This window comes from Lissotriton helveticus, chromosome 1_1, assembly GCF_964261635.1.
Source record: "Lissotriton helveticus chromosome 1_1, aLisHel1.1, whole genome shotgun sequence".
Classification (NCBI taxonomy): Eukaryota; Metazoa; Chordata; class Amphibia; order Caudata; family Salamandridae; genus Lissotriton; species Lissotriton helveticus.
Genome location: NC_136057.1, coordinates 1,783,021,802 through 1,783,048,355, shown reverse-complemented (window position 1 = coordinate 1,783,048,355; position 26,554 = coordinate 1,783,021,802). Strand labels below are relative to the sequence as shown.

General features: G+C 46.9%; 1 protein-coding gene and 1 pseudogene across 1 annotated transcript in view; both read right to left on the bottom strand.

Annotated features, from left to right (window-relative positions):
* Positions 1 to 3,204: 3,204 nt before the first annotated feature.
* RRP7A (ribosomal RNA processing 7 homolog A) overlaps positions 3,205 to 26,554 on the bottom strand; it is a 57,767-nt gene continuing 34,417 nt past the window's right edge. Inside the window, exons 6-7 of the mRNA XM_078640368.1 lie at positions 15,438 to 15,636; positions 3,205 to 3,416 (exon numbers count right to left, since the gene is read on the bottom strand). Of these exons, the coding sequence (XP_078496494.1) occupies positions 3,331 to 3,416; positions 15,438 to 15,636 (285 nt within the window). The 3' untranslated portion in view covers positions 3,205 to 3,330. The remainder of the gene's footprint in view (positions 3,417 to 15,437; positions 15,637 to 26,554) is intronic.
* LOC144752443 (thiol S-methyltransferase TMT1B pseudogene) lies at positions 19,633 to 20,329 on the bottom strand (annotated as a pseudogene).

Genomic DNA, 26,554 nt, shown 5'->3' with positions numbered 1-26,554 from the left:
TCTTTACAAGGTATATCAACTTTTTTATATATCACAGAAAGAACCAGCTTCCTACAGTGACCATGTGGCACACTGCAGAGGAAATGAGCAGTAGCCAAGTAGCTGATTATTACTATCTGGGGAGCAGTAGTATGCTCCAAGAAATCAAAATAAAGAGAGAACGAAAGAAATTAAAGGGTTACCCATAAAAATAGAAAACGAAAAACAGTCTGTCATATTATATTAGCCCTTGAATTAAAAGCACTCTCATTTCCAGGCACATGTGATCAGATAAATGCCATCACTTAGAGTCAATGGCTGAAGTGGCCTGACAAATTGTGCTTTGCTGTAATGGATGGAAAAAAGTGCATATATATATATGACACTCATACACACCAATGGCAGAAGATGTCTGAACTAAAGAACGCACCTATATGATTTTATTTTTTAAATATCAAGATCTTAGGAGACCACCTAGACTGTGAGGCCTTATGAAAAAAGTCTAGCAAAAACGAATACAGTGGAAAACGTCTATCCGTAGGGATGGTCAAAGGGAACTATCATCTCCAAAATCGTGGTCTACAAAGATAATCTGTGACATTTCATGTAACAAAACACAGGTCAGCAGGCTTTGAAACAGTTTATTAACAATCCACCCATGAAGGTCTGTTGGCTTTAACATATGTATTTCCTAATAAATAAAGCATGCTTTTGTCAGAACTTTTCATGACAAACGGATCGGACATATTGTCTCAAATAACTCTTCTCAATGAACAATCAGCACTGTAGACTTGTCACCAAAACCAACTTAGACCTGTGCTGAGCATACGCGGTCTAACAAGGCACCCATCGGATATACCATTAAAAAATACTAATATGTACAATAAGACAGTGGTCAAAAAAATATAAACTAATACAGTGCAAATATTCTATTGTCCCAGTCTAAGTGAGTCATCAACACCAAAACCCTGGCGTACAACGGTACTCTACAAAATTCAATGTAACAAAATACCTGCCTACAGGCTTTTGCAGTGTAGTAATCTACCTTAAATTCCTTTTGCCTGTAGCACACGATTTTCACATTAAGTCAGGCATACTGGCTTTTTTCATACCTTTTCATAATAAACCACTGAAACCTATGGAATCGGACAGAACCTCTCTCAATGAACCAATAAGCCCTACAAGACTTTACCGTTAGCTTGATACCATAACAACACAGGCATACTGAAGTGTGCTTAAACTGGCAACCTTCACCCGCAATCTTCATCCCCCCCACCCAAAATACTTGCCTACGACCTGTAACAGAGATAACAATCTTCAGTTGGATGCCTGTTGACTTCAACAAACAATTCTCACAATAAATAAGGTTGGCCTACTACCTTGGTCATAACTTTTCTTACTAAACAAATCAAACCTACAACATTGGACATAACTTTTCCCAGTGAACCAATCAGGCCTATAGCCTGATAGACAATCTGTGGATTGTGCCCATTACCAACTCATGCCTACTGTATGATGTGTAAGCTTTCCCACAACTGCAACCATTAGGCATTGAGACAAAAAATTACAAATACATCCAAAACCCAGTTGGCAAAGCAAAATAATCTCTCTCAACAGAACCTAAAAAGGATTATCACAGTGCTAGTCTTCTATCGCCATTTGTTAGAGGGGGTAACCAACACCAAAACCCTTACCTACTACAGTAATACATGGCTTTCTATGTAACAAAATACTTGTCTGCAGGCTTTAATATCCAGTAATACCAGTCCACCCTTAAATGCATATTGACTAACACACAGAATTATAGATGGGTAACAGTGCTAACAGGGATGTTTTTGACCAAGGCGTTCGAGTGTTAGCGAAAATACGAGAACAAAAGACTCACCCCCCCACCCTCCATCAACATGGAACTGAACTTTGATGCTAAGTTTGAAAATGCTGTTTTGGTGGGTGAGGTCTAGTCCTTCTCTGGTTGATAGATTGTCCGGACTCATTTTCATCTCCCCAATTATTGACAATACAATGCATGCGCACCGATATTCTGCCTTATAACCCAGGCCCTCTGCGATCTGGAATACATCCCTAAACCAGATTTCAGTTTTTGTGCCTGTTTAAAATGCCAACTGAATTTATATACTCGGCTTGTAAATTGTTTCACTGCGCTATGTTTTGTACCAGGCAACAAACGTGTTTTTTATTTTTTTAATAATTTTTGAAAAAAGGTTTGCGACAACTGTGCTGTCAAGCCAAATCTAAAAACAAGGTACAGCAAAATACATGGCTATCGAAGTCCAAACATCATGAACTGAATTTAAGATACCAATGTCCTAGATATTTGAAAATGTTGTATCGGTACGTTTCCAGGGGGCAGAGGGTGGAGTCTAGTCCTTCTGTGGTAGATAGGTTGCCTATACTTATCTTCATCTCCCCATTGAATAAATGACACTACAACGCATGGGTGCCAGTACTCTGGCTTTGTGACCGTTTTAAATGCCAACTGTACTTCTACTCAAGCATGTAAATTGTTGCATTGCACTATGCCTTGTACCCGCAATAAAAGTTGCTTTAAAAACATAAAAGGTTACTGACAGCTGTGATGTCAGGCCAAACCTAAAAACAAGCAACAGCAACATTTGTGGCTAAAATGACAGGTGCTGCCTCCAATCCCAGATTCAGAAAGGAGTTTGCTCTTGAGCCTTGGGGCAGAGGGGATGGAACCTTGCATGACTGGGTCCTAGCACACTTTTCAAGCACTACTGAAGCCCAATGGTACATTCCTAGCAAGAGTGGAGGAAGCTCACTCAGCAGTAACCATAGACTACAGCACAAGCTTCCTCGATCAGTGGCTCATATGTGCTCGAGGACCTCAACAGAGTGTTCTTCCTTGAGCAGTATCCAGTTAGTGCTACCAGGTAGGTGCTACCATGTCTTATGCCATATTTCTTCAGCAGTGCCTGGTCAATGCAAAAGTACCAGAGCAGTGTGAACTTTCCCCTGTCCAGCCCACACAGTGTGCACTTCTTCTGGCAGTGCCTGGTCAGTGTTACAGAAATCTAAGTGTGATCAGCGACTATATGGTACAGCCTCCCTAGCAGCAAAAACAAGAAAGAGAACAGAAAGCCGCCTGGTGTAGACAAGTGGGCAACGGTACCAGGAGGGTGAACATAAAAGGGCTGTGTGTAGAGTGCAGTCGTGGTAACAATCCATCCAAGAGATCTGAGAAAAGTGAACTTTTTTTTAATTAAATGTTTTTTTGTTTTGTTGAAAAAGTATTTATTGGAAGTTTCCTACTCCTCCCCCATGTAAAGTCCCAAAGCCCCTTCAACCCAATGTTCATGGCTGCACAGCAGCTCAGAAAGGCCGGAACTTCCTCTGAGCCCGCATTATGGCGATCTTCTCCTTGTCTTCCTCAAACTTCCTTCGCAGCTGAGCCAGATCTAAAGACGAAGAAGAAGAGAATATTAGTTAATGTTTGGAAAGTGCAGGCTACACAACAAATTGAAGCCCGGGCATCCGTTGCTTTCATAAACTTTTTTACAAAAATTAAAGGATTACTTAATTGGCACCAAACAAGCCAGAGGCTAAGCTGTTGGCAGAGAACAGCACAAGATGTGCATGTTGGGGAGCAGCACAAGAGGAGCACTTCGGGAGGCACAAGGAGCACAAGAGGTCCTCATAAGAATATGAAAGGCACTAATAGGCAGCAAGAGAAGGGTGTTGATCAGCGTTAATTAGAGGGCTGCAAGATAGGCATCATTACAGAAGCAAGAGAGGCACTTATTAAAGGGCAGCAAAAGCTCTTTAAATGTAAGGGACAAAGTTTCCCAATAAACAAACCTGAGTCTGGAGTTCTCTTCGACAGCAAGATCGGGATATTATTTTCCTCCAAGAACTCACTTACTGAGTGCAGATCAATTTAGTAGGAAATATACTACCATCTACTCAAATTTTAGGAATACACAAAACCGCACAGCAGGGGAAGCCATGTTTTTTGCAAGAATGACCTGGGAGTAGCATTTAGTCTAACTGAAAAGGACCATGAAAAACAAGTTATTTACTTTTGGTAAAGTTTTTTCTGGTAGATAATCCGACTAAAGATTCCTCATCTTGTGTACTTATCCACATCCTAAGTAACTGGTTCTTCTGATAGCTGCTTCTAACCAGAGATTCATCACCTTGTGAACAGATACCAAAGCTGTACCTGTCAAGATCATGGGTCTGTGGTATGGCTCAGACTAAAAAGTCTTGCAGGACCAAGCGGGCAAAATGTCATGGCTGTTGAGCTACTAGTACCTCATTAACAAGGGCACTGATGCCCATGTAGATGCCAGGCCAGCACTCCCCATGCCAACTGAGTGGTAGCAACCTTGGTTCCTAGAGGAGTGAGCCCTTAGACATCTGGAGTCTGCTTCTTAGCCAGTCCGTAGCAGATTTTATTGCAAAGGACTATCCAGCGGTAGATGGTCCATTTCTTCAACGTAGAAATCCCCACAAAGAGCTGATCATCCACTCGATGTTCCGGAGCGCAATCAATGTACAACGGAAGTGCCCTTTGGGTTCCAAACAAAGGAATATTTCTTCCTCTTTCAAGGGATGAGTCGGGACAAATAAGGTCGGAAGGGTGATAGCTTGTCCAAGACAAAAAGGCATCAACACCTTTGGAAGGAAAGTAGCTTGATTCCTTAACATCTGTTTGTGAGAAGTTGGCCTGATGTGCAGTGTTCACTATTCTAGTGATCACTATATATCAGTCCAAACAACCCTTATTGATGATTGGTTGTAAGTCAACCTTATAGACCAGCTATCCTAGTAGCATGGATACGAGCAGTCTAAGGCTAAGACTCTAGAGGGCGTGTTAAGCCAGCTGTTTTACCATCACATTACCCCTTGGGCTCTGCAGTCTCTCGGACCAGGAGGCGTTGTCGGCGACCAGGATGGAGGTGCGAGCTGTCCCACGAAGGTTCTTGCTGTCGACGTCGCTGGACCCAGGATTGGGCAACAAGTCTTGGCAAATGCAAGGCCCACGCGGTGGACCTAAAATGGCGTCTTAGCCGGACCAGGAGGGTCCAGGGTACTTCTCCGATGGAGGGAAGCAAGGGCCAGTCTGGAGCAACCAGACTAGCAGCAGTATTGTCGTCGGGCGTCGTTCGGAAGGCCACAAGCCAGCGGGCTAGTAGCCAAACAACGCGGTGAGCAGCAAAAAGCAGAAGGGCCCCACGCCGATCGTGGAGATGCTGGGGGGCTGCTCTTCGGTGCTGGAGCTGCTCAGGGTGGGGGCTTCTCGGACCCCAAAGCACTCACCAGGAAATTACTCGGTGGGCTTGCTGTGCAGAAGTCGTGCAGTCTTGGCGATGGCCGGTCCCTCGAGGTCTCGTCGCACCCACGGTTCTCAGCTGTGCTGTAGAGGTGGGTAGAGGTCAGAGGTGCCAGGGAAGCCGGGTCTCGTCGAGCTGGGCAGTCGGATTCCGGAGGAAGGACGTGCAGCAGACCGCAGTGTTCTTGGATGGTGCCTGCGGATGCAGGGTGGCTACTCCTTAGCCACAAGGGAGAATCTTGAGGAAGAAATCGTGAAGTCCTTTCGTGGAAAGTGGTATCTTGATTCCAAAGATGATCTGATTTGGAAGGGGGCCAGTCCCTACCTTTATCTGGGAAAAGGGGGCTGGCACGCGACTAAGTCCTGCCCTAGGGGTGGGACCAGGAGGGGGGTGGTTACACCCACTTCCTTGGCGGGCTTTCCCCAGGCCAGGGGCTGGAGTGCCCCTGGAACTGGATTCAGCCGGCCTATGCACAGTGAGCACCGGGGTGCCACTTGCAGTCACCTTCCTCTGTAGCCCTGCCTACCTGGAATACACAAAACCCTGTCTGGGACGGTGCTGGCACCGCCCCTGGCAGGAAACCCTTTGTCCTTGCCTCCTGCTCTGGGAGGACTCCCAGCAGCAGGAGGGCAGACTTGTGTCTCGGTGGCAGCATCCATTTTGTGGATGCTAAGGCTCTGTCTGACTTTAACCGGGGTTAGGGGTTACATACATGTCGTGTCCCTCTAGAAGGGTGGAATGCTAACCCCGTCGCCAGAATTGGCGAGGGGTTAGTATTCCAATTCGTATGACACCTTACTCGACATGTTTTGATAAAGCGATACCAGAGTTGGCATATAACCGCGAGGATTATAATGCACTTAAGAGTATATGGTATGCGATATCATGGAAACGGCTAAGGGATGGATCCCGAAAGCCGCAGACCGGCTCAGCTCATGCCAGAGCACCATCTCACACGATTCCAAGCACTCTGCCTTCAGGATTGTTAAGGCCTGCCATAGGAGTGACTGATAGGAGATCTGTGTGTCAATTTTTAGGGTTAGATATAGGTATACTATATCTAAAGCAAAGGGTGATTACACCACCTTGCCCCAGCTGTCAAGCAGCCAGTTGTGTCAGATTTGGATGGACAGCCAGGGGTGGCATAATACATGCTGCAGCCCCTGGTAGGCCCTGGGTACACCTATGCCCTGGGTACCTAAGGTACACTGTACAGGGACTGATAAGGTGACTCAGTATCCAATTTAGATATGTACCTAAGGTACATGGAATCCATTTTACAGAGAGAGCAGTAGGCCTGGGGCCCTGAATAGCAGGGTCCCAGGTCAACTAAGTCAGAAAACCAGCAAAACACCAGGCAAAAAGTTGGGGGCAACCATAGTCAGGGATCTACCTTCCTACATTGTTTGTCCAAAAAAAGATGGTATAGGGAAGCTGGACCGTAAGGGCCTGAAGTTCACTCAACAAGCCTGTAGACGTTATGGTTACTCTGAAAGCAATTTTTAAGATGAACAAACGCAATGGAAAACTGCACTGGCTCAACAGGGGTACACATCAGAAAAGTGAAAATCAGATTTAGGTTTCATTGGGGCATCAAAAGACTTAGGTGGAACATATGCTGTAAACCTTTCAGAAAATGCAACACAACTGATGATTTGGACAAGGGCAGTTGGTCTGGCAAACTTAAAAAAGTCAAAAGGGCTGACCAGCAATACTTAACTATACACAGAGAAAGAACTTAATGGGCCAAAAACAAAGCTAACACATCTGACAGTTTCGCCTGCAACGAGCCACAAATTTATCCCAGCACCCTGCATACACAAATTTTATTGAAAGGCACCTGGCCGCCAAAATGAAATCCACGACTTCAGAGGAAGCTCAAGGGGGAATGGACTTGCTACTCAATCCAAACACAAGGAGATGATGGACCAGTCACAGATCTGGGTTGAATTCATCATCATTCTTTTGCTCACTTCGCCACCCCAGTTCAGAGACTGCTATATGCAAATCAGTCTTGACCCTATGCCTCATGGGAACAGTCCAGGCCAAACTGCCAAGCTATGTCTTCCCTGGACCGGAAACAAGCATCCTGGGACTGGTTTGGGGCTAACACGATTTATAAAGGGGGTGGTGATGGACAGAGTATCTGAATTAAGCAGAACACTCCTACCCAGTCAAAAGATCAGGGCTTGATCCATCACCGTTCTTTAGCTCACTGCACCATCCCAGCTCAGAACCTGGCTACATGCAAATTAGTCTGACCCTGGCCCAGTGCATCATGGGAACAGGGCAGACCAAACTACCAAGCCAATTCTTTACTGGAAAGGAAACAAGCTTCCGGGGACCGGTTTCTGGCATTACAGCCGTCTTCGGCCCGGCTTGCTTGAATCCTGATGGTGCAGTGAGCAAGGGACTCACATCTGAGCATACCCTTCCACACTTGTGGTGGCCAAAACGATTTATAAAAGGGGGTGGTGATGGACAGAGTATCTGAATTAAGCAGAACACTCCTACCCAGTCAAAAGATCAGGGCTTGATCCATCACCGTTCTTTAGCTCACTGCACCATCCCAGCTCAGAACCTGGCTACATGCAAATTAGTCTGACCCTGGCCCAGTGCATCATGGGAACAGGGCAGACCAAACTACCAAGCCAATTCTTTACTGGGGCTAACAGCCAGGCTAACTTGAATCCAGAGGCAAAGTGAGCAAGGGACCCACGCCTGGTCTATGTCTGAACTGAAGTTAACCACCAAAATCGATATATTCCGATATCACTCAAACTAATATCTGGGATAGAATAGGTCTGTGAGAAAGTCTCACCATATATTATAAGCCGCACTTCTCATCGGCTCAGAAGGAGAGTGTTCTGTGGGGTGGCGATAAAGGGCTGTCACATCTTACGGGACCTATTTGTTGTGGGCCAGATTAAAGAACAAGTTACTTACCTACTGTAACGATGCATCTGGTAGAGACACAGTCCAGCCACAGATTCCTAAACTTAGAATAACCCACAGGTGCCAGTCTGGATCCGGAGATTTTTCAGCAGTAGTTCTGCGCGCCAGGGGATGGCGTTGCATGGCTCCGCACTGACGTCGACCACGAATATGACGTTAGTGGAGCCATACAAGTCCCTCCAGACGCGCGGTTGTCCGTTTTCTACAGAGAATATTTTCCGCGCAACAACGCGGAGCCAACACTAAAACTGAATAAAATGAAGAGAAACATCACTCAGCATTGTACAGAAAAACACTACATAACGTAAGTGACTGAAGGGCGGGAGCAGAGTACTTGCATCCTAGAAACAGTCACGCATAAACAAAGAACGATACTTTCCTATATAACAAAAGCAAATGAATGTTAGGGAAACGACAAGCAGTCTGCCACCACATGAATGTCATGAAAGTCAATAATAACAAGACTTCAGCAACATGAAGTTATGGCAAGTGACAACATTTCGGCAACAACAGAGAATGTGCAATCACACGCACTAAATATGAGCAATTTACTGCATCAGAGTCAAATAGGCCCTAAACTGAAGGATAAAGGGGAAGAGGGAGGAGAGAAGGCCATGACCAACCTCCACACTGGAAAAGAAACCAGGGTGCAAGAGCGAGAATGGGTGGAGAAGCAACAGGTGGAACAGAAAAGACATCCTGACCTGGTGAAGGATGTGAAGAAGAGAAACACGCATTAAGGCAGAGATCACCGGCAGAAAGACCAGTGGCTAAGAACCCAACCGGAAAAGGTCCTCGCAGAGCGGGGAGGATGGGTCGTCGTTAAGGAATCTGTGGCTAGACTGTGTCTCTACCGGATACCTCGTTATCAAATGTGAGTAACCTGTTCGTCTGATAGAGATATCTACCCGCAAAATTCCTTAATATAGAATAGATACCAAAGCTATACCTCATTGGGGGAGGGTCTGTGACAAACCCCACCAGGTTCTAAAAGAGAACCAATCCGCCAAGAAGACTGGACCAAAGCAGGTGGGGACACTTGTGGAGGAGGGTCTGTGACAAACCCCACCAGGTTCTAAAAGAGAACCAATCCGCCAAGAAGACTGGACCAAAACAGGTGGGGACAGCAAGTGTAAGCGTGGCTGACACCAGAACATCAAGCTCTGTAAAAGGAGCATTAACAAGAAAAGGCAATGGCACCACAGTCCGGCAGAGGATAGTTTGAGCAAGTTACCTCCCAGGAAGAAGTGAGGGGAAAATCCTAGAAACCAAAATGGCCAGTGCCCAATGGAAGAAATACACAAGCTTCTGCAATAAGAACAAGAAGCAGAACTGTGCACATGATCCATGGACCTGCAAAAAAGAATGTTCCAGAGAAAGGACAAAACAGTATGATCGAGTCATATCGTACAAAATGAGCATACACAATAGTGGATGCCAAGATGGACATGCATAGAGACAGATGTCATCGATGCAGAGACATAGAAAACCAGAACTACAAGGAGATACGTGTATGTGGATTGTATGGATACACATAGGCAGACTGTATGAACCGTGGAGTCACCCAACACAAATGCAAGAGCCTATGAAACAGAATCGACAGCACCATTGCGTCGGCAAAAAGACAAAACACAGAAGGTATCATCAGGTAGTCATACTGACCAACCATACATAAAAGAGAGAGACCCAAGATACTGCAACGAGGAAAAACATAGAATGTGTGCACTCTTGCAGTGTATATACACCATTATATTTATATATCCATATATTATTAGTGCAAAGAGCAGAGCGAACCTGAGCCCCGGGCTTGGGAAGTGCATTTGAAGAGTGAGGCCCAAGACAATGTGCACCAACAACACGTCTGGCGCAGAGCCCACAACAGACAAGGAGGAAACCAGACAGGTCGGACACCTGAGGGAAGACCCAGGACAGAAGCACTTGCTAGCACCAAAGGGTAAAGAGTCGACAATACCACCAGAATCAAACACAGCCAACGCTGTGGCGCAAGTTGGACCAGCAGGTACCCCGTACCAGTGAACGTGCCCAGTGTTAGGTAACATACCATGCCAGAACTGGATACGGAAAAGAAACTGCCTCTGAAGTGGAACAAAACTACACGCGCACAAGAGGCAGACAAGGGCTGACGACAAAGACGCCTAACATAGGCAAAATGTTGGAAACACAGCAAAACACTTGAAGACAGCCATGGCAAGAAAAGTGGCATACATGAACACGCCGGGATGAGCAAAGCGTGGCTCAAACCCAACAATATTCTGGAGAGGTCTGCAACCTCAGAGGCAGGAGGGAACTAAAGACCAATCGTAAAGTACGAACATGTAAGCCCCCGAAGAGAGCTACGCTACTCTTGTGGACTTATCCAGAGGAGAAAACCTACAACAGCAGGTGAAGCATGAAGATGCAAAAAACATATTGCTATAAGTCTACAGCATGAACTATAGAAAAACTCCCCAGATAGGAGATAACAATCCTAAGAGGACCTCGCCAGATCCTCAGTAAGGACCTGCACCACCACCCAGGCATAACATTTCCTGGAGCCTTGTACTCACACCACTCAGGAAGACCTCTCCTGTGACAAGTTAGAATGGCTATACAATAACCAACGAATACCCCATCTAGGGTATGTTGCATCCCTCTAAAATGCAAGGAAACCCTTCGAGACAAGCTCTTATATAGAGGAATTGTAAATGACAAACAGCTGCGTAGCTCTACAATCCGTCTGGGAAATAAACGATTGAACCCAGAGACTGACACCAGAGAAGTGTAGTGGCAATATGCAACCAATGCAAAATAAAACAAGAAGTCCGCAACAAGGGACTAGAAAGAATGCCACTCACTGAAAAGCAAACATGAGACGTTGAACCGATGAGTCCGCATGACTGTCAAAAAGATGTGTCCCATCAAAGGGCAAGTCCAGCAGACGCTACTGAACATTTTCAGGAATTTTGCCAGCTCACAACCATCCTGAAGTATCCGAGTCAGGTCAGCCCAAGAGCCTTCCGAAAGGGAGGGAAGGAAGCGCTCAACAGAGTCCCAGAGGGTGAAAGTAGCCCATGCAAACACACAGGATGTGTTCAAGGACCGGAGGGCTGAGCTCGTGGACGCAAACATTTGCAGACAACATGTCTCCAACCAACAAGATTTCCTAGTGGGTGGAAGCATCGGAGAGGACAATGGCCTCAAAGCTGAGGCTGTAAGGACAACTAGCCCTTGAGCCCTAGGGTGTAAGGACAAACATACTGGATCATCTGAAGCAAGGCGGTGACGATGTGCAATAGCACGTTCCACCGGGTCCCCCAGGTAGGGCCTCGCCCAGGTCCCTAGAAGGATGTCATACAACGACTCACCAAAAGGTAGGAAGCGCTCGACATCAGTGTTGCCCTGGTGGTGCCAATCTAACAAGGGATTGAAGGGCAGAGTGCTAGAAGGCGGTAACTGTAAAATGTTAGCAGCTGTGCAAACAACTGTTGCAAACGCAGCACTAGCCTCCGCAGCCATTCTAGGAGGCGACAGCAAATCATACTTAGGGAACGGTTGCAGGCTAATACGTCCACCAAAAATGAAAGGCCCTTCAGTCTGAGGACCTCCAAGGACCTGCAATTGCTCCTCATCAATATGTTCCGAACAACGCTTATGCAACGCGGGGTGGGGATGAACCCGCAGGGGCCTCATCATCCATTTGAAAAGTAGTAGTAAAGGACATCTCTGGCATCGAATGACATCGAGACGGCACTGCATCGAAAAGCGTAGGAGGAGGCTCCATCCATCGGCATGGGGGCAGTGACGACTCGGCATCTACCGTGATGGGAGACTGTGGTGTGGGACGGCGTCGACTCGGAGACAAGTCCCCTGCTGCAATCGCAGCAGACGTCATTCCAGGAAGCCCAACTGGGCTGTCCGCCGACTCCGGACGTCATCGTGACTCCGTAGCCAGAGTAAGGGCACACGATTGGTGCCGAGGGCAAACCCGCCGGCGAACGCTCAATCTGAGCCCCTACCACCTCTGTGGGACCTAAAGGCGTGCCAGGGAGCAGGGTCGGCCCAAAGATGGCCCGCAAAGCCGGTAATAGGCTTCCATCTAGGTCCTAGTCACCCCAACACCGGGAAATGGTGGGTAGGTGGGGGTCGCTGCTGAGGGACCGTGTCCGGTAAAGACCGGGAACGACTGGCACGACGTCACGACTAAGTGAGGCAGACGGTTCCCGTGACTTCCTGTTCTGCTTACCTGAGGAAGGCGAGCAACATCCTCCGCGACCTGTCCCGAACTGGAGCCCCAGCTGGAGAGGGAGACTGACGGCACCTGTACTCTGTAATGGACATCCGGGCGACAACAATTTCATGTTACGTTCCCGCAGTCATGGTGCTCGCCTAAGCACCACATACAAATTGCGTGCGGATCCGTAGCAGACATCTGCTGTATACAGGAACCACACGATTTAAAGCCCGAAGGCATCGACACACTGTTGCCAGATGCAAAAAGGCGCCAGTGAGGCCAAAAACAAAAAACAGGCCAGAGGAACCGCTTCTCCTGGATCCAAGTTGCAGCGCGGAAAAGAAGAAAACTGACGCCAGCGCGCCGGGAGGGACTTACATGGCTCCACTGACGTCATATCCATGGACGACGTCAGAGCGGAGCCATGCAACGCCGTCCCCTGGCGCGCAGAGGTACTGCTGAAAAATCTCCTGATCCAGGCTGGTATCTGGAGGATATTGTTAAGGAATCTGCAGCTTGATGTCTCTATCAGATATTGCTTTTACATTCCATGAATGTTTTAAAGTCACACACCATGACGGGCTAAAATTCGCCCAAATCACACTTTGGGTTTTGCAACCACCTAACAAGGAAGCGGCTACTAGCAGGTTGCCTCCCAACAAAAGTTTATGAAGGCTAAAGAATTTGTACCGTTAAACCACCGCCCCATGCTGGAGATGCAGTGAAAGGGAAGGCCCAACTACTCCTACAGAGGTAATGTGTACAGATAACAACCTTATGGAAAAGAGGTCTTCAACATCATCTATTGGGAACGGTTTAGAGACTCGTTTTAGGTGACTCATAACATGTACCTGAAAACGAGCTCAAGCAACCTCACTGGACTGTTTATTGTACACAAGGATGCGCCCAAGCTTGAATGGTACTGGGATACCATATCTAAACCCCTGGACCGCAAATTATTTTTTCAATTCAGATGCGGTTCGCTTCCCATTGGGGAGTTTACCAAAAAGTGGGGAACAGAAAGGTCGGGGTGTTGTCCCAGGTGTCAAGGTACCGGGGAAAGTCTGAATCACTTTTTGTATGTGTGCCCTCTATATTCTGCCCCCAGAGCTAAATGGCTAAGACCGGTTTGTAGACACTTAGGTACAAGATCGTCTGTGGAAGCTACTAGACTGTTAAAAACCAACTTGGAGTGCCTTATTGTTGTGGGGGTTGCTAAATTCCTTGGGTGGGCCTGGGCGCTTAGATGTAGGCTTATTAAATATAACCAAATGGTGACTGTATAGTTTTCTGTAACCTGCTGACCTATGGTTGTATCAGAGTCCCTTTGTAAAAACTTCTTATATTTGTACAAGAAGCTGATTAGTTATAAATGATTTAATACTTGTTTTATAGGTTTTATATGTATATACTGTATTTTATGTCTTTTATGTCTTTTATGATGAACTAATCGAATAAAGACTTCTTGAACTTGACTCGTTTTAGGCACAATGGAAACAGAGTATTCTTCTAGTTGCATTATGCTCATGCAAATATCTGAAAATTCCCTATGCTTCCAGTTGTCACCTTTCCCTGCTCTTTCAACATCTAAAACATTTGAAATATCACCTCAAATAGCTGTGCCTCTGTCACTCTTGAGCAAACAATTCTGCCTGAACAACCAATGCCATGTCTTTTGCATTTACCACAATAACAAAATACTCTTGTTGTCTTTTCTGTGATGAATGTTGCTGGTGTTCTTTTGCTTGTCCCATGAACAAACAAAAATGCCTTTGTTTCACAACCTGGATCGTGGGCGACTTCCTAGGTGACATTTCTGGTTGAAAATACAGGTAAGTTCATGCAGCTAACACACATGCATATTAACCCTGATCTGCTGCTCGTCATAAAAAGGCAGAACCACTAGTATAAGACCATGCTGGAAAACCTTGAGTGGTGGGACAGTCAGTGAACCTCTCACTCCAAGCTCGCAAGGAGGTCTAGCCTTATGTACCTCCGCCAACCGTCTACCCCAATTCTCCCCAGTCAATAAATTTGACTGTATGGATACAAGTAACTTGATGTCTGGTCACAAAGGTTCTTCCTATGAGAAATCAGACATCAGTCCAGCAGCAAGAAAGAAGTGATCAAGGGTCGAGCATAGGGGAAACCATAGGGTTTCACGTCTGCAAACATGGTTTCTTGCGCGCAAATTCACATGAAGTCCTACCACTACAAAATAGGTGCCAAAGGGGCATCAATTGGACCCTATTTGGTTGCTGTCAGTATCATAGCTAATGACTCTAGGAAGGTTTTTCTGCAATAGAACAGAGTGGCAATAGACATTTGTCCCAGTTTGGGCAAAGTCTAGGCATTTGGGGGGTTTAAAAGAGTGTCAGTTCTGGCACATCTGCCTTCTGAACTCACGTCATTACCCTTAGGATGTGGAAGATGGATTTTCAAACCACCTGGACTAAGCTTTCACTTCTAATTTTGCAAACGCCTAGTGCGCTTTTTCTGAAGAACAAAGGCCTTCTGAGGATACACCTTTGGAAAAGGAGCACGTTATTATGGATTCTGCTGCAAGAAACAAACATACAATGCAGGTAGTACATTTATTACAAGGTAATTGTTTAATTTTATACAGGCTGTAGGTGTACATTGTACTAGGATGAGTGTAAAAAGATTAAAAAGGAGGGGGAGGCACTATAAAAGAATTTGGAAAAAAAGATCGGTTGCAGGAGAAATTCCAACAAAGAGAGTGGGTGCATATAATTAGAACAGCAGCAGGTGTGAGGAGGTGGCAAAGGAAGGTAAGCATGTAGGAGGCAGATAATCATCTGGAAAAAAAGAAGAAAGCATCTGGAGGAGGAGCGGGAGCATCAAGTAAGGGGAGCAAAGTATCTGGAGCTATCAGTATCTGGATGGGGAGTTTCTAAACACCGTGTAAAAGGAAAGAGCAGTACTGTGCAACTCACGTTCTCGTTTGTTCTCACGGTGTTGCCACGCATAGAAATTAAGCAGTTCCTTCTGCGCTCTGCGCCGTTTCTCACGCTCCAGTACTTTTAAGTTGGCTGCCTCTGTGCGTGGGATGCCTGGCCGTCGCCCTTTCCGTGTCACCTTAACCCAGCCATCCTCGTCTGGTACACCTTCCTCCTCCTCAGCTTTTGCCTCCTCCTGTGGGCATGAAAAAACGAGAAAGGCACAAGTTTAGGGACTGTTTTCAGGGCAGTCACTAGAGTTGTCAGCTACTGCACATCTCTCAGAGCAGAAAGTGTGCAGCCACCGTAACACTGCAGGCACAATAAAAAATAAAATTAAAGATTGCAGTGAATGGCAATTGTGCAATGGTATTGTACATAGTGTATTGTTGTTTTAAAGGTCAAGCATGGCCATGACATTTAGGACCAATGTGTTGTCCATCTTGGAATAGTAAAACAATGATTCACTATGTACGTACCATTCCATGATGGTCACCTGGTTTAAAAGCAGTGGCAGCAGGGGATGAGATGCGCTGCAGCTGAAATGAGCAACAAGCAAGTGCCCCATTAGCACTGTCTAGTGAGATGTAGTAAGCGCAAAAAAATTAAATAATAACAGAAGGAAAGAAATGAAATGGGACCTACGTAAGGAAAGAAAGGAAAACCAAAAGGACTAGTACACCAGCCCGAGCACTGAAGCACATTCATTTTCAGCTGGATGTGCACGTGAACAGACAAATGTCACTCGCAGGGCAAGAGAGCGAATGGCTGAAGTAGGCAAACCCATATTACCCTTATGTTGTACAGTGTCACAAATCAAAGCAGAGTGTAAATGACACTCATACATTTAATTATTTAATTAATTAAGAGAGTTCTCATACAAATTCCTAAATTTGTCTCGCATACCACAAAATATGGAGGAAAACTACCTGGAACTAACGAGTGGAAACGCGTACACCATAAAATACCCAACCCACCTTTCTAAGAATGCAGCCAAAACATTTAAACATAACATTATGAGGAAAAACCCTGACACTTTGATCTCGGACACCTCCGTGTGCATGGCCAAAGGAGTCATCACGAAAGACTTGATATTCTTCACCAGAAAAAGGGTGAAATGGCGCAATGCCTTTACAACGTTGCTACATATAAAATCCACAACTAACATCCCTCATGGTACAAAATATATGACAAAAGCATCACCCAACCTGGGAGCGGACCTCTGCATCACTATCTTCAAGACAGGGATAGTGATGATCCAAGCATCTAACAACGACCTGGAAAAATGTTATAATCTTTTCACATCATTAAGAAGAAACAGAGACTACAAAGCTACTAACACACCGGAGAAACACAGAAGACAACCTTGTCACACCCAACAACACCAATATAATAAGCACCACACCTAGGGTCCATAAGGAACCTGATCAAGTCACGCAATCAAGAGTCATTAGGTCTTTACAACCCCAGAGTCCGTCAGAAGACAACACAACCTCATATGACGCTTTCTCCACAATTAGTACCCCAACCAGAGACCAACAGGAAACTGAACAAATCAGCACTCCATCTAGAAACCTACGGGAACAGGACATTCATCCAGGAGCCTTATGCGGAACTGAAAGTACGTTGACCAGGAACGAAGAAGAGAGAACGCGAAATACAAACAACTTCAACAACAGTGGATCACCAAGCCGAGACAGAACAGCCAACCCAGCAATTAAGGTCAGAGGAGAAAACCGACCTAAGGAGAGAAATATGAAGAAAATGAGACAGGGGTCTGAACGGAAACGCAAGAACAGAAAATGGGAAGATCGAATCATACGAAGGAATAATCACATCACGTCAACTAAGCTCATGGAAAAAATTCGAGATTCAAACACACATTAGTTTCATGTCGCAGGAAGTATCAAACACCTTGAAAGGTATAGACAGACTACGCAATACTACAGAAAACACTCACACGGAAGTAGAACACATCAAACAGCTACTGAATACAACCAAAGACAAAAACAAGAAGAGAGTGATGCCATTGTCACACAGACAAAACAGACCAAATAGGATTCAAAACTCTTTGTCGGAAGTAGAGATACTAGCAATACTCAGGGAGTACGAGCAGCTGGACCCCACCAAAGCTCAAGAAATCAAAAGAGTATCGATAGACGCAAATAGAACATCCACGAGAAATGGAAGGAAACCCAATCAACAATTTACAACAAATCCATCTAACCACCGACACGTCTTACAAGATCACAGATAGAACAGAAAAATCATTAAAATGCCTATTGATCAACTGCAGATCGGCAACGAAACATGCTTCGGACATAGCTGATATCATTATCAATCAGGAAATAGATGTAACAATCCTTACTGAAACATGGCTGTCTGAATCCTCGTCCCCAGTTCTAGACCTATTGGTGCCACCGCACTATAACATAACGAGACTTGACAAGACTAAAAAAGTCAGGAGGTGGTATTGCCTGTATCCACAGATCAAATTTAGAAATTAGACATTTTCAATCAGACCCTCTTGAATCTTGCAAATACCTTGGGCTCAACATAAGATCAGATAAACAGATTTGCAACCTACATGCCTTATATCACCCTCCAGGTAATAATATGAACTTCATTGACCAACTAATGGAGATCATCACTGCCAACTCCATCAATGACAATAATAATATATTTCTAGGAGATTTCAATCTTCACTGGGATGACAACAACGACAAACAGGTCAACGTCTTTAAAGACTTTCTGATTGAGCTAAACTTATCACAAGCCGGTCTACAACCTACTCATGAACAAGCATTTACAATGCAATGGTTTTGCCTTTGTTAAAGTTAGAGCTATTGGCATTGCTCTTGACATTATTTTTATTTATGTTTTTTTAACATAAATAAATGGCATTGTCATTTACAATGCCAATAGCTTAATCTCTCGCAAATGACAAACACCCACACAGAGCCCCCCACACACACCCACACAGAGCCCCCCACACACCCACCCACACAGAGCCCCCCACACACACAGCCACACAGAGCCCCCCACACACTGCGAGCCCCCCCACACACACTGCGAGCCCCCACACACACACTGCGAGCCCCCACACATTGCAGGCAACAGAGGCACGTAAACATCTCTTAGGCGTAAGGCATTCTGAATCATAATTTGAGTAAGCTGAGGTGGGGTTGCTTTTGGAGAATTGTATGCTAGGAATGTCATTCTATTGTAGAAGACAAAGGCAAAAAAAAGTAGAAATAATATTTCAACAACAATAGAAAATGTTAGGGAAATATATTTGGAGTTTCAAGATCATAGTTCTGACCTATAGAGAGAATATTTCAACTAGGAAGTTATGCTACTTTGTTTAAGGATATCCAATTCCCTAAATTAACACTTTAGAAAATACTGGAATAAATAAAGGAAAATCTGCAGAGCCAGTTGGTTTTCCGGAAAAGATATACTAGTTATTAGAGGAATAATGAGTTACTGTAGTTCAAAAATTATAAACACAATTTGTCTCTCTCTATGTGTATCTATCTATATATATATTTTTTTTGAGAGAGATATATATATTTTGTATTACTAGCATCATAAAAGTATGTTTGGCATTGACTTACTAAAATGTGGAGAAGCGTACAGTCAAGTACACAAAATCGTAGGTTTACACCGATACAAATGACACAAGTCGAGTTGTGCACGTGAAGTGCAGTGTTTTCAAAAGTGTGCTTTGCGACATTCCTAACAAAAAGATAAACATCTGCCTCAGCAAGAGGGTGGGTGTTGCCCAGGATCCTACATAGAGGTGCCTGTTGCCTACAAAGCCTGGATCATTTATTGCCTCCTACATGCATTATTTTTATGATTTTTCAGTGATTCCAAGTTTTCCATACATGCTACGAAGCATAGACTGCATAAAATGCGGAACATGGAATTGTTTAGGAAAGGGGTAGAGGATCAAACAATGGAATGGAATTCCTATAAACGACCCTTCGCTTGGGTAAGTAACGCCATAGGCTGGCAGATAAAGTCTCTGTAAATTTTAACCTTTATGAATGTGCAATCCTACAAGTTTAGAAAGTGCACACGTTCTATTGGCTAAAATATGTAATTTGTGAACAAGTAATAATCTCAGCTTTGACATAATTCATGTGAAGTGTGGGTCAGGAAACCAGTGCCATTTGCCCAATATATAGGTCGTAGCTATTGCTTTGCCGAGTTTTCCCTTGTAATCTGCGCTTCGAAATAGTGACTCAGAGAAAGTGAAAGTCAGCTGCCATATTAAACTTGTACATCTCAAAATAGCACTACAGAATACTCACCGGTCTGAGGACTCGCACCACCTCCTTGAGGACCCCCTCCACGTTCCGCACCGAACACAGCACCAGCGTGCAGACCACAGCATCCGCGGAGCCGCTGGCCACCGCCGACATGTCTTCCCCAGACGCCACGAGGAAGCGCGTGAACCGGACGTGGTCATTTTCTGCAACGCTCTTGCCCAGGAAGCGCTCGAAGTCTGGGTTCGGATCCGTGCACGTGACTCGGCATCCTGGCGGGAAAAACTGGAAATTTGTTCCCGTTCCGCTTCCGACCTCCAAAATGTTGAGCTTCCCCCCGGGGCCGGCGAAGTCTAGCATATTGGTGAAAAGAGTCTTCTTGAAGGAATGCATCTTCCGGTTGTAGACGTGGCTAAATGTGGCCAACACGTACGGAAACATCTTATTGGCTAGTGGCTGCCATCCTCCTAAGAGAGCCAAGAGGTGCACTGGCAGGGTCAGCAGCATGATGCCCCCCTGAAGGGTGGCTATGAGAAGGCCCATGTTCGGAGCCGAGGGCGCCGCCGCCTCTGAGGTCTGCGCTCTCGAGCTGATGCGTGTCTGAGCTGCGCTGGATTTACTTTGTAGGAATAATGCACACCATATGCACAGATGAGTCCACATTCAGGTTACCGGTATGTTTTTTCGTTACAAACAAGGGTGTTCCATAGCACACAAAGCTGGAATTAATAGTATATATTTTGTACACGATAAATAGATTGCCAATCATGTCCAGAATTATTCCTTTATGCAAGGAAATGTAATTAATTAATTTGTTTTTTTATAAAGAAGTAACGAATAAATAAATATTTGCTACAAGTCGATGCTCTAGAGTGCTTTAGGGTATTGTGCGTTGGGGGTTCTTCAGGAAATGTAGGATAAATATCTCACTGCAGCTCGTAATCTAAAATATGCAAATAACATTAGCGGCGTGCGGTTAGCAGCTGGGATAACGTCCAATTGTGTTATGAATTAGCCATTGGGAAATATTTCAATCATTGTATGCAGTCCCATTTCGCCCAGAAGTTTTTGCGTTTTATTCTCCTGCATCACTGTTATTTGAGGATGGTGTTGTAAGGCAGGGCCGGTGGCATATGCCGGGAGTTTATTAGCCCGTCTTGTACCATGCTGTAATTGTATTGTGCACTGGGTTAATTTCGGCCCGTGGAGTGTACCGTTTTGGGAGCAATAAAATGGCAGTGGATGATCACTATCGTTCTCCAGTGCCTCGTGCGATAGATATGCATGTGGGTGTATCCAATAATGCACGTATTGTGCTTGGGTGCAAAGATAATAAAGCGGCAAGTCTGGGGCCCCGAAACTACCTTGTGTATATGGCAGAGTAAGCTCCTTCCACCCTACCTTGGGTTGTTTGCCTGCCCATGTAGGGGTGGTCATACAGGAGCGCAGTCTTGTGAAAAACTGTTGTGTGAGTGCTGTGGGTATGTTTGTTAATAGAAAAATAAAGCGGGGCAACACCATTTTCTGGATTGCAATTCTGTCGGCTATTGATAGTGGCAATAGGACCCATCTCACAACCTGGCTTTCCAATTTTGTGAGAGCAGTGCCATAGTTTTCACATGTCATCAATTTGGGGTCATGGTGTATTCAAACACCTAATTCAGTGTTTCCCGCGGGCGTGGCTTGGCGCGCGGCAAGATGGCAGTGCTGTAGTGCTGCTCTGCCGGCCACCGCCGAATATCCTGCCCTACCTGAGTCAGCTGCCGAAATTCTGGACGGGGAGCGGTCTACGGACACCTGTCATCGCCGATCGGGCTGACTGCTGGACCTTTTGTGAGGCCGCCGCGCAGAGAGATCGGCGGCACCCAACTGTGACGCCGGAGCCTTGGAAAGTCTGGGACAAAGCCAGCGAGTGCCCTCTTGTTGCTGGCGTCGTAGGCTGCCCCTGCTGCCCTTCTGAGGAGCTAGCGTGAACAACTGTACCCGGTAAGGGGGGGCGCGACTGCTTGTCCCGAAGTCCGAACAGGAGCGGACTTCGAGTTTCGCGATGCAGTGGGGAGCTGGCAGGAATTGGGCTGCAGGGCTACGTTATCGGCCGGCTCCGGTGCCCGCAGTAGGCCGAGAGTAGGCCAGAGACTCCCCGCCTGAACCACGAGCCTTGTGTGCGAGACAGTTGAGTCAGAGACTGCCTGCCTCTGCTGGTGCACATTCTCCCTTGGTGGAAGAGAGCTGTTGGGGTTTGTCAGGGATTGTAGGCGACCCTTGGCCGGAGCAGGAAGGCGGGTGCCGGCTAGGAGGGGGGGTTGGAAAGGCACAAAGAGCGGGAGGGGGGTCGGGAACGGCCACACACTGACAGCGGGAGGGTGAGGGGCGGGAACCGACACACACACACGGACAAAGCAACAAACTAAAAAACAAAGCACTCACCTGGACATCTTCCGGCAGATCTCTTGCTTCCTGCTCTCCACTCCTCCTCCCGATGACGTGGTGGAGGCTCGGCCGGCTGGGCCAATCCCAGCGCGGCCCTGGCTGGAGGCGGACGGCTGCTTCCTTCGGCTGGCCGGCCTGAGGAGAGGGAGGGAGACGGGCTGCCACGGAGCGGGAGGGAGGGGCTATCGAGCGACTTTTGTGCAATGTCCCGAGCAGGAAGGCAGAGGCAGGTGCCGGCAATGCCGGACCAGATTCGGGGGCGTTCCCGGCTTTCGGCTGACGTCGCGTGACGTCGGCAAAAGCCAAAGAATGTCGGGAACGCCCCCGAATCTGGTCCGGCATTGACGGACAGGCCCCTCGTCCAATGGCTAGGCTCCATTTATGGAGCCAGCCAATGAATGACGAGGGCCGAACCAAAGCCACACTACAGTTCTCATCAGGATTTCGCCTGCGCGAAAAAGATGCGCAGAGCGCATCTTTTCGCCAGGCAAAACCTAAAAAGGAGCAACATTAGACTGGATCATCTCTAAGAATAACATCATCTCAAACCTCTCAATAGAACCATGCGACTGGTCAGATCACCACGCCATAACCTTCCTAATATCATCTCAGGAGAAGATAAAAACCACTCAATCGAGCAAAAGGAAGAGATGGATAAGATAAACCAGAGACTCGAATACAGATCTTCTATTGGAAAGCTGCAAAAGAGATCTAATCCTACCAGAAAACATGCAGAATGTGACGGATCTAACGAACCATTACACGACCACAATATCGCAAATAGTCAACTACACCTTACCACTCAAATTAAAAAGAGTCACGGAAAAGATTAAAAACCTAGGTTTAACGGAATATTGAACGAAGATAGGCAAAAATTGAGACATGCAGAAAGAAAATGGAGACAACACCCATCATCCTCTGAGCTGAAATCCCTCAGAAAGATCAGAAAGGAATATAACAAAAAGATCAACTACTCGAAAAAGGAATTTATCAAATCTGAACTGGACAACGCCAAAAACAGACCTCGGAAACTGTTTGAGATTATAAAATTACATTCAAATAAGCTGGCAAAATTGGTCCAAGAAGTTACCAAAACACAACCAAGTTGTGAAGAATTCTCAACCTTTTTCTATAACAATTACAAAAAGGGGGTGGTGATGGACAGAGTATCTGAGTTAATCAGAACACTCCTACCCAGTCAACAGATCAGGGCTTGATCCATCACCGTTTTTTAGCTCACTGCACCATCCCAGTTCAGAACCTGGCTATATGCAAATTAGTCTGTCCCTGGCCCAGTGCATCATGGGAACAGGGCAGACCAAACTACCAAGCCAATTCTTCACTGGAAAGGAAACAAGCTTCCGGGGACCGGTTTCTGGCATTACAGCCGTCTTCGGCCCGGCTTGCTTGAATCCTGATGGTGCAATGAGCAAGGGACTCATGTCTGAGCATACCCTTCCACACTCATGGTGGCCAAAATAATTACAAAAAGGGGGTGGTGATGGACAGAGTATCTGAGTTAATCAGAACACTCCTACCCAGTCAACAGATCAGGGCTTGATCCATCACCGTTTTTTAGCTCACTGCACCATCCCAGTTCAGAACCTGGCTATATGCAAATTAGTCTGTCCCTGGCCCAGTGCATCATGGGAACAGGGCAGACCAAACTACCAAGCCAATTCTTCACTGGAAAGGAAACAAGCTTCCGGGGACCGGTTTCTGGCATTACAGCCGTCTTCGGCCCGGCTTGCTTGAATCCTGATGGTGCAATGAGCAAGGGACTCATGTCTGAGCATACCCTTCCACACTCATGGTGGCCAAAATAATTACAACAAGCATTTACAATGCAATGGTTTTGCCTTTGTTAAAGTTAGAGCTATTGGCATTGCTCTTGACACTCTGAAGCTCCACTCTGAAGCTCCACTCTGAAGCTCCACTCTGCACTCTGAAGCTCCACTCTGAAGCTCCACTCTGAAGCTCCACTCTGAAGCTCCACTCTGAAGCTCCACTCTGAAGCTCCACTCTGAAGCTCCACTCTGAAGCTCCACTCTGAAGCTCCACTCTGAAGCTCCACTCTGAAGCTCCACTCTGAAGCTCCACTCTGAAGCTCCACTCTGAAGCTCCACTCTGAAGCTCCACTCTGAAGCTCCACTCTGAAGCTCCACTCTGCACTCTGAAGCTCCACTCTGAAGCTCCACTCTGCACTCTGAAGCTCCACTCTGAAGCTCCACTCTGCACTCTGAAGCTCCACTCTGAAGCTCCACTCTGCACTCTGAAGCTCCACTCTGAAGCTCCACAGCTCCACTCTGCACTCTGCAGCTCCACTCTGCACTCTGAAGCTCCACTCTGAAGCTCCACTCTGCACTCTGAAGCTGCACTCTGAAGCTCCACTCTGCACTCTGAAGCTCCACTCTGCACTCTGAAGCTCCACTCTGAAGCTCCACTCTGAAGCTCCACTCTGAAGCTCCACTCTGAAGCTCCACTCTGAAGCTCCACTCTGAAGCTCCACTCTGAAGCTCCACTCTGAAGCTCCACTCTGAAGCTCCACTCTGAAGCTCCACTCTGAAGCTCCACTCTGAAGCTCCACTCTGAAGCTCCACTCTGAAGCTCCACTCTGAAGCTCCACTCTGAAGCTCCACTCTGAAGCTCCACTCTGAAGCTCCACTCTGAAGCTCCACTCTGAAGCTCCACTCTGAAGCTCCACTCTGAAGCTCCACTCTGAAGCTCCACTCTGAAGCTCCACTCTGAAGCTCCACTCTGAAGCTCCACTCTGAAGCTCCACTCTGAAGCTCCACTCTGAAGCTCCACTCTGAAGCTCCACTCTGAAGCTCCACTCTGAAGCTCCACTCTGCACTCTGAAGCTGCACTCTGCACTCTGAAGCTCCACTCTGCACTCTGCAGCTCCACTCTGCACTCTGCAGCTCCACTCTGCACTCTGCAGCTCCACTCTGCACTCTGCAGCTCCACTCTGCACTCTGCAGCTCCACTCTGCACTCTGCAGCTCCACTCTGCACTCTGCAGCTCCACTCTGCACTCTGCAGCTCCACTCTGCACTCTGCAGCTCCACTCTGCACTCTGCAGCTCCACTCTGCACTCTGCAGCTCCACTCTGCACTCTGAAGCTCCACTCTGAAGCTCCACTCTGAAGCTCCACTCTGAAGCTCCACTCTGAAGCTCCACTCTGAAGCTCCACTCTGAAGCTCCACTCTGAAGCTCCACTCTGAAGCTCCACTCTGCACTCTGAAGCTCCACTCTGCACTCTGAAGCTCCACTCTGCACTCTGAAGCTCCACTCTGAAGCTCCACTCTGCACTCTGAAGCTCCACTCTGCACTCTGAAGCTCCACTCTGCACTCTGAAGCTCCACTCTGAAGCTCCACTCTGAAGCTCCACTCTGAAGCTCCACTCTGAAGCTCCACTCTGAAGCTCCACTCTGAAGCTCCACTCTGAAGCTCCACTCTGAAGCTCCACTCTGAAGCTCCACTCTGAAGCTCCACTCTGAAGCTCCACTCTGAAGCTCCACTCTGAAGCTCCACTCTGAAGCTCCACTCTGAAGCTCCACTCTGAAGCTCCACTCTGCACTCTGAAGCTCCACTCTGCACTCTGAAGCTCCACTCTGCACTCTGAAGCTCCACTCTGCACTCTGAAGCTCCACTCTGCACTCTGAAGCTCCACTCTGCACTCTGAAGCTCCACTCTGCACTCTGAAGCTCCACTCTGCACTCTGAAGCTCCACTCTGCACTCTGAAGCTCCACTCTGCACTCTGAAGCTCCACTCTGAAGCTCCACTCTGCACTCTGAAGCTCCACTCTGAAGCTCCACTCTGCACTCTGAAGCTCCACTCTGAAGCTCCACTCTGCACTCTGAAGCTCCACTCTGAAGCTCCACTCTGCACTCTGAAGCTCCACTCTGAAGCTCCACTCTGCACTCTGAAGCTCCACTCTGAAGCTCCACTCTGCACTCTGAAGCTCCACTCTGAAGCTCCACTCTGAAGCTCCACTCTGCACTCTGAAGCTCCACTCTGCACTCTGAAGCTCCACTCTGAAGCTCCACTCTGCACTCTGAAGCTCCACTCTGCACTCTGAAGCTCCACTCTGAAGCTCCACTCTGAAGCTCCACTCTGAAGCTCCACTCTGAAGCTCCACTCTGAAGCTCCACTCTGAAGCTCCACTCTGAAGCTCCACTCTGAAGCTCCACTCTGAAGCTCCACTCTGAAGCTCCACTCTGAAGCTCCACTCTGCACTCTGAAGCTCCACTCTGCACTCTGAAGCTCCACTCTGCACTCTGAAGCTCCACTCTGCACTCTGAAGCTCCACTCTGCACTCTGAAGCTCCACTCTGCACTCTGAAGCTCCACTCTGCACTCTGAAGCTCCACTCTGAAGCTCCACTCTGCACTCTGAAGCTCCACTCTGC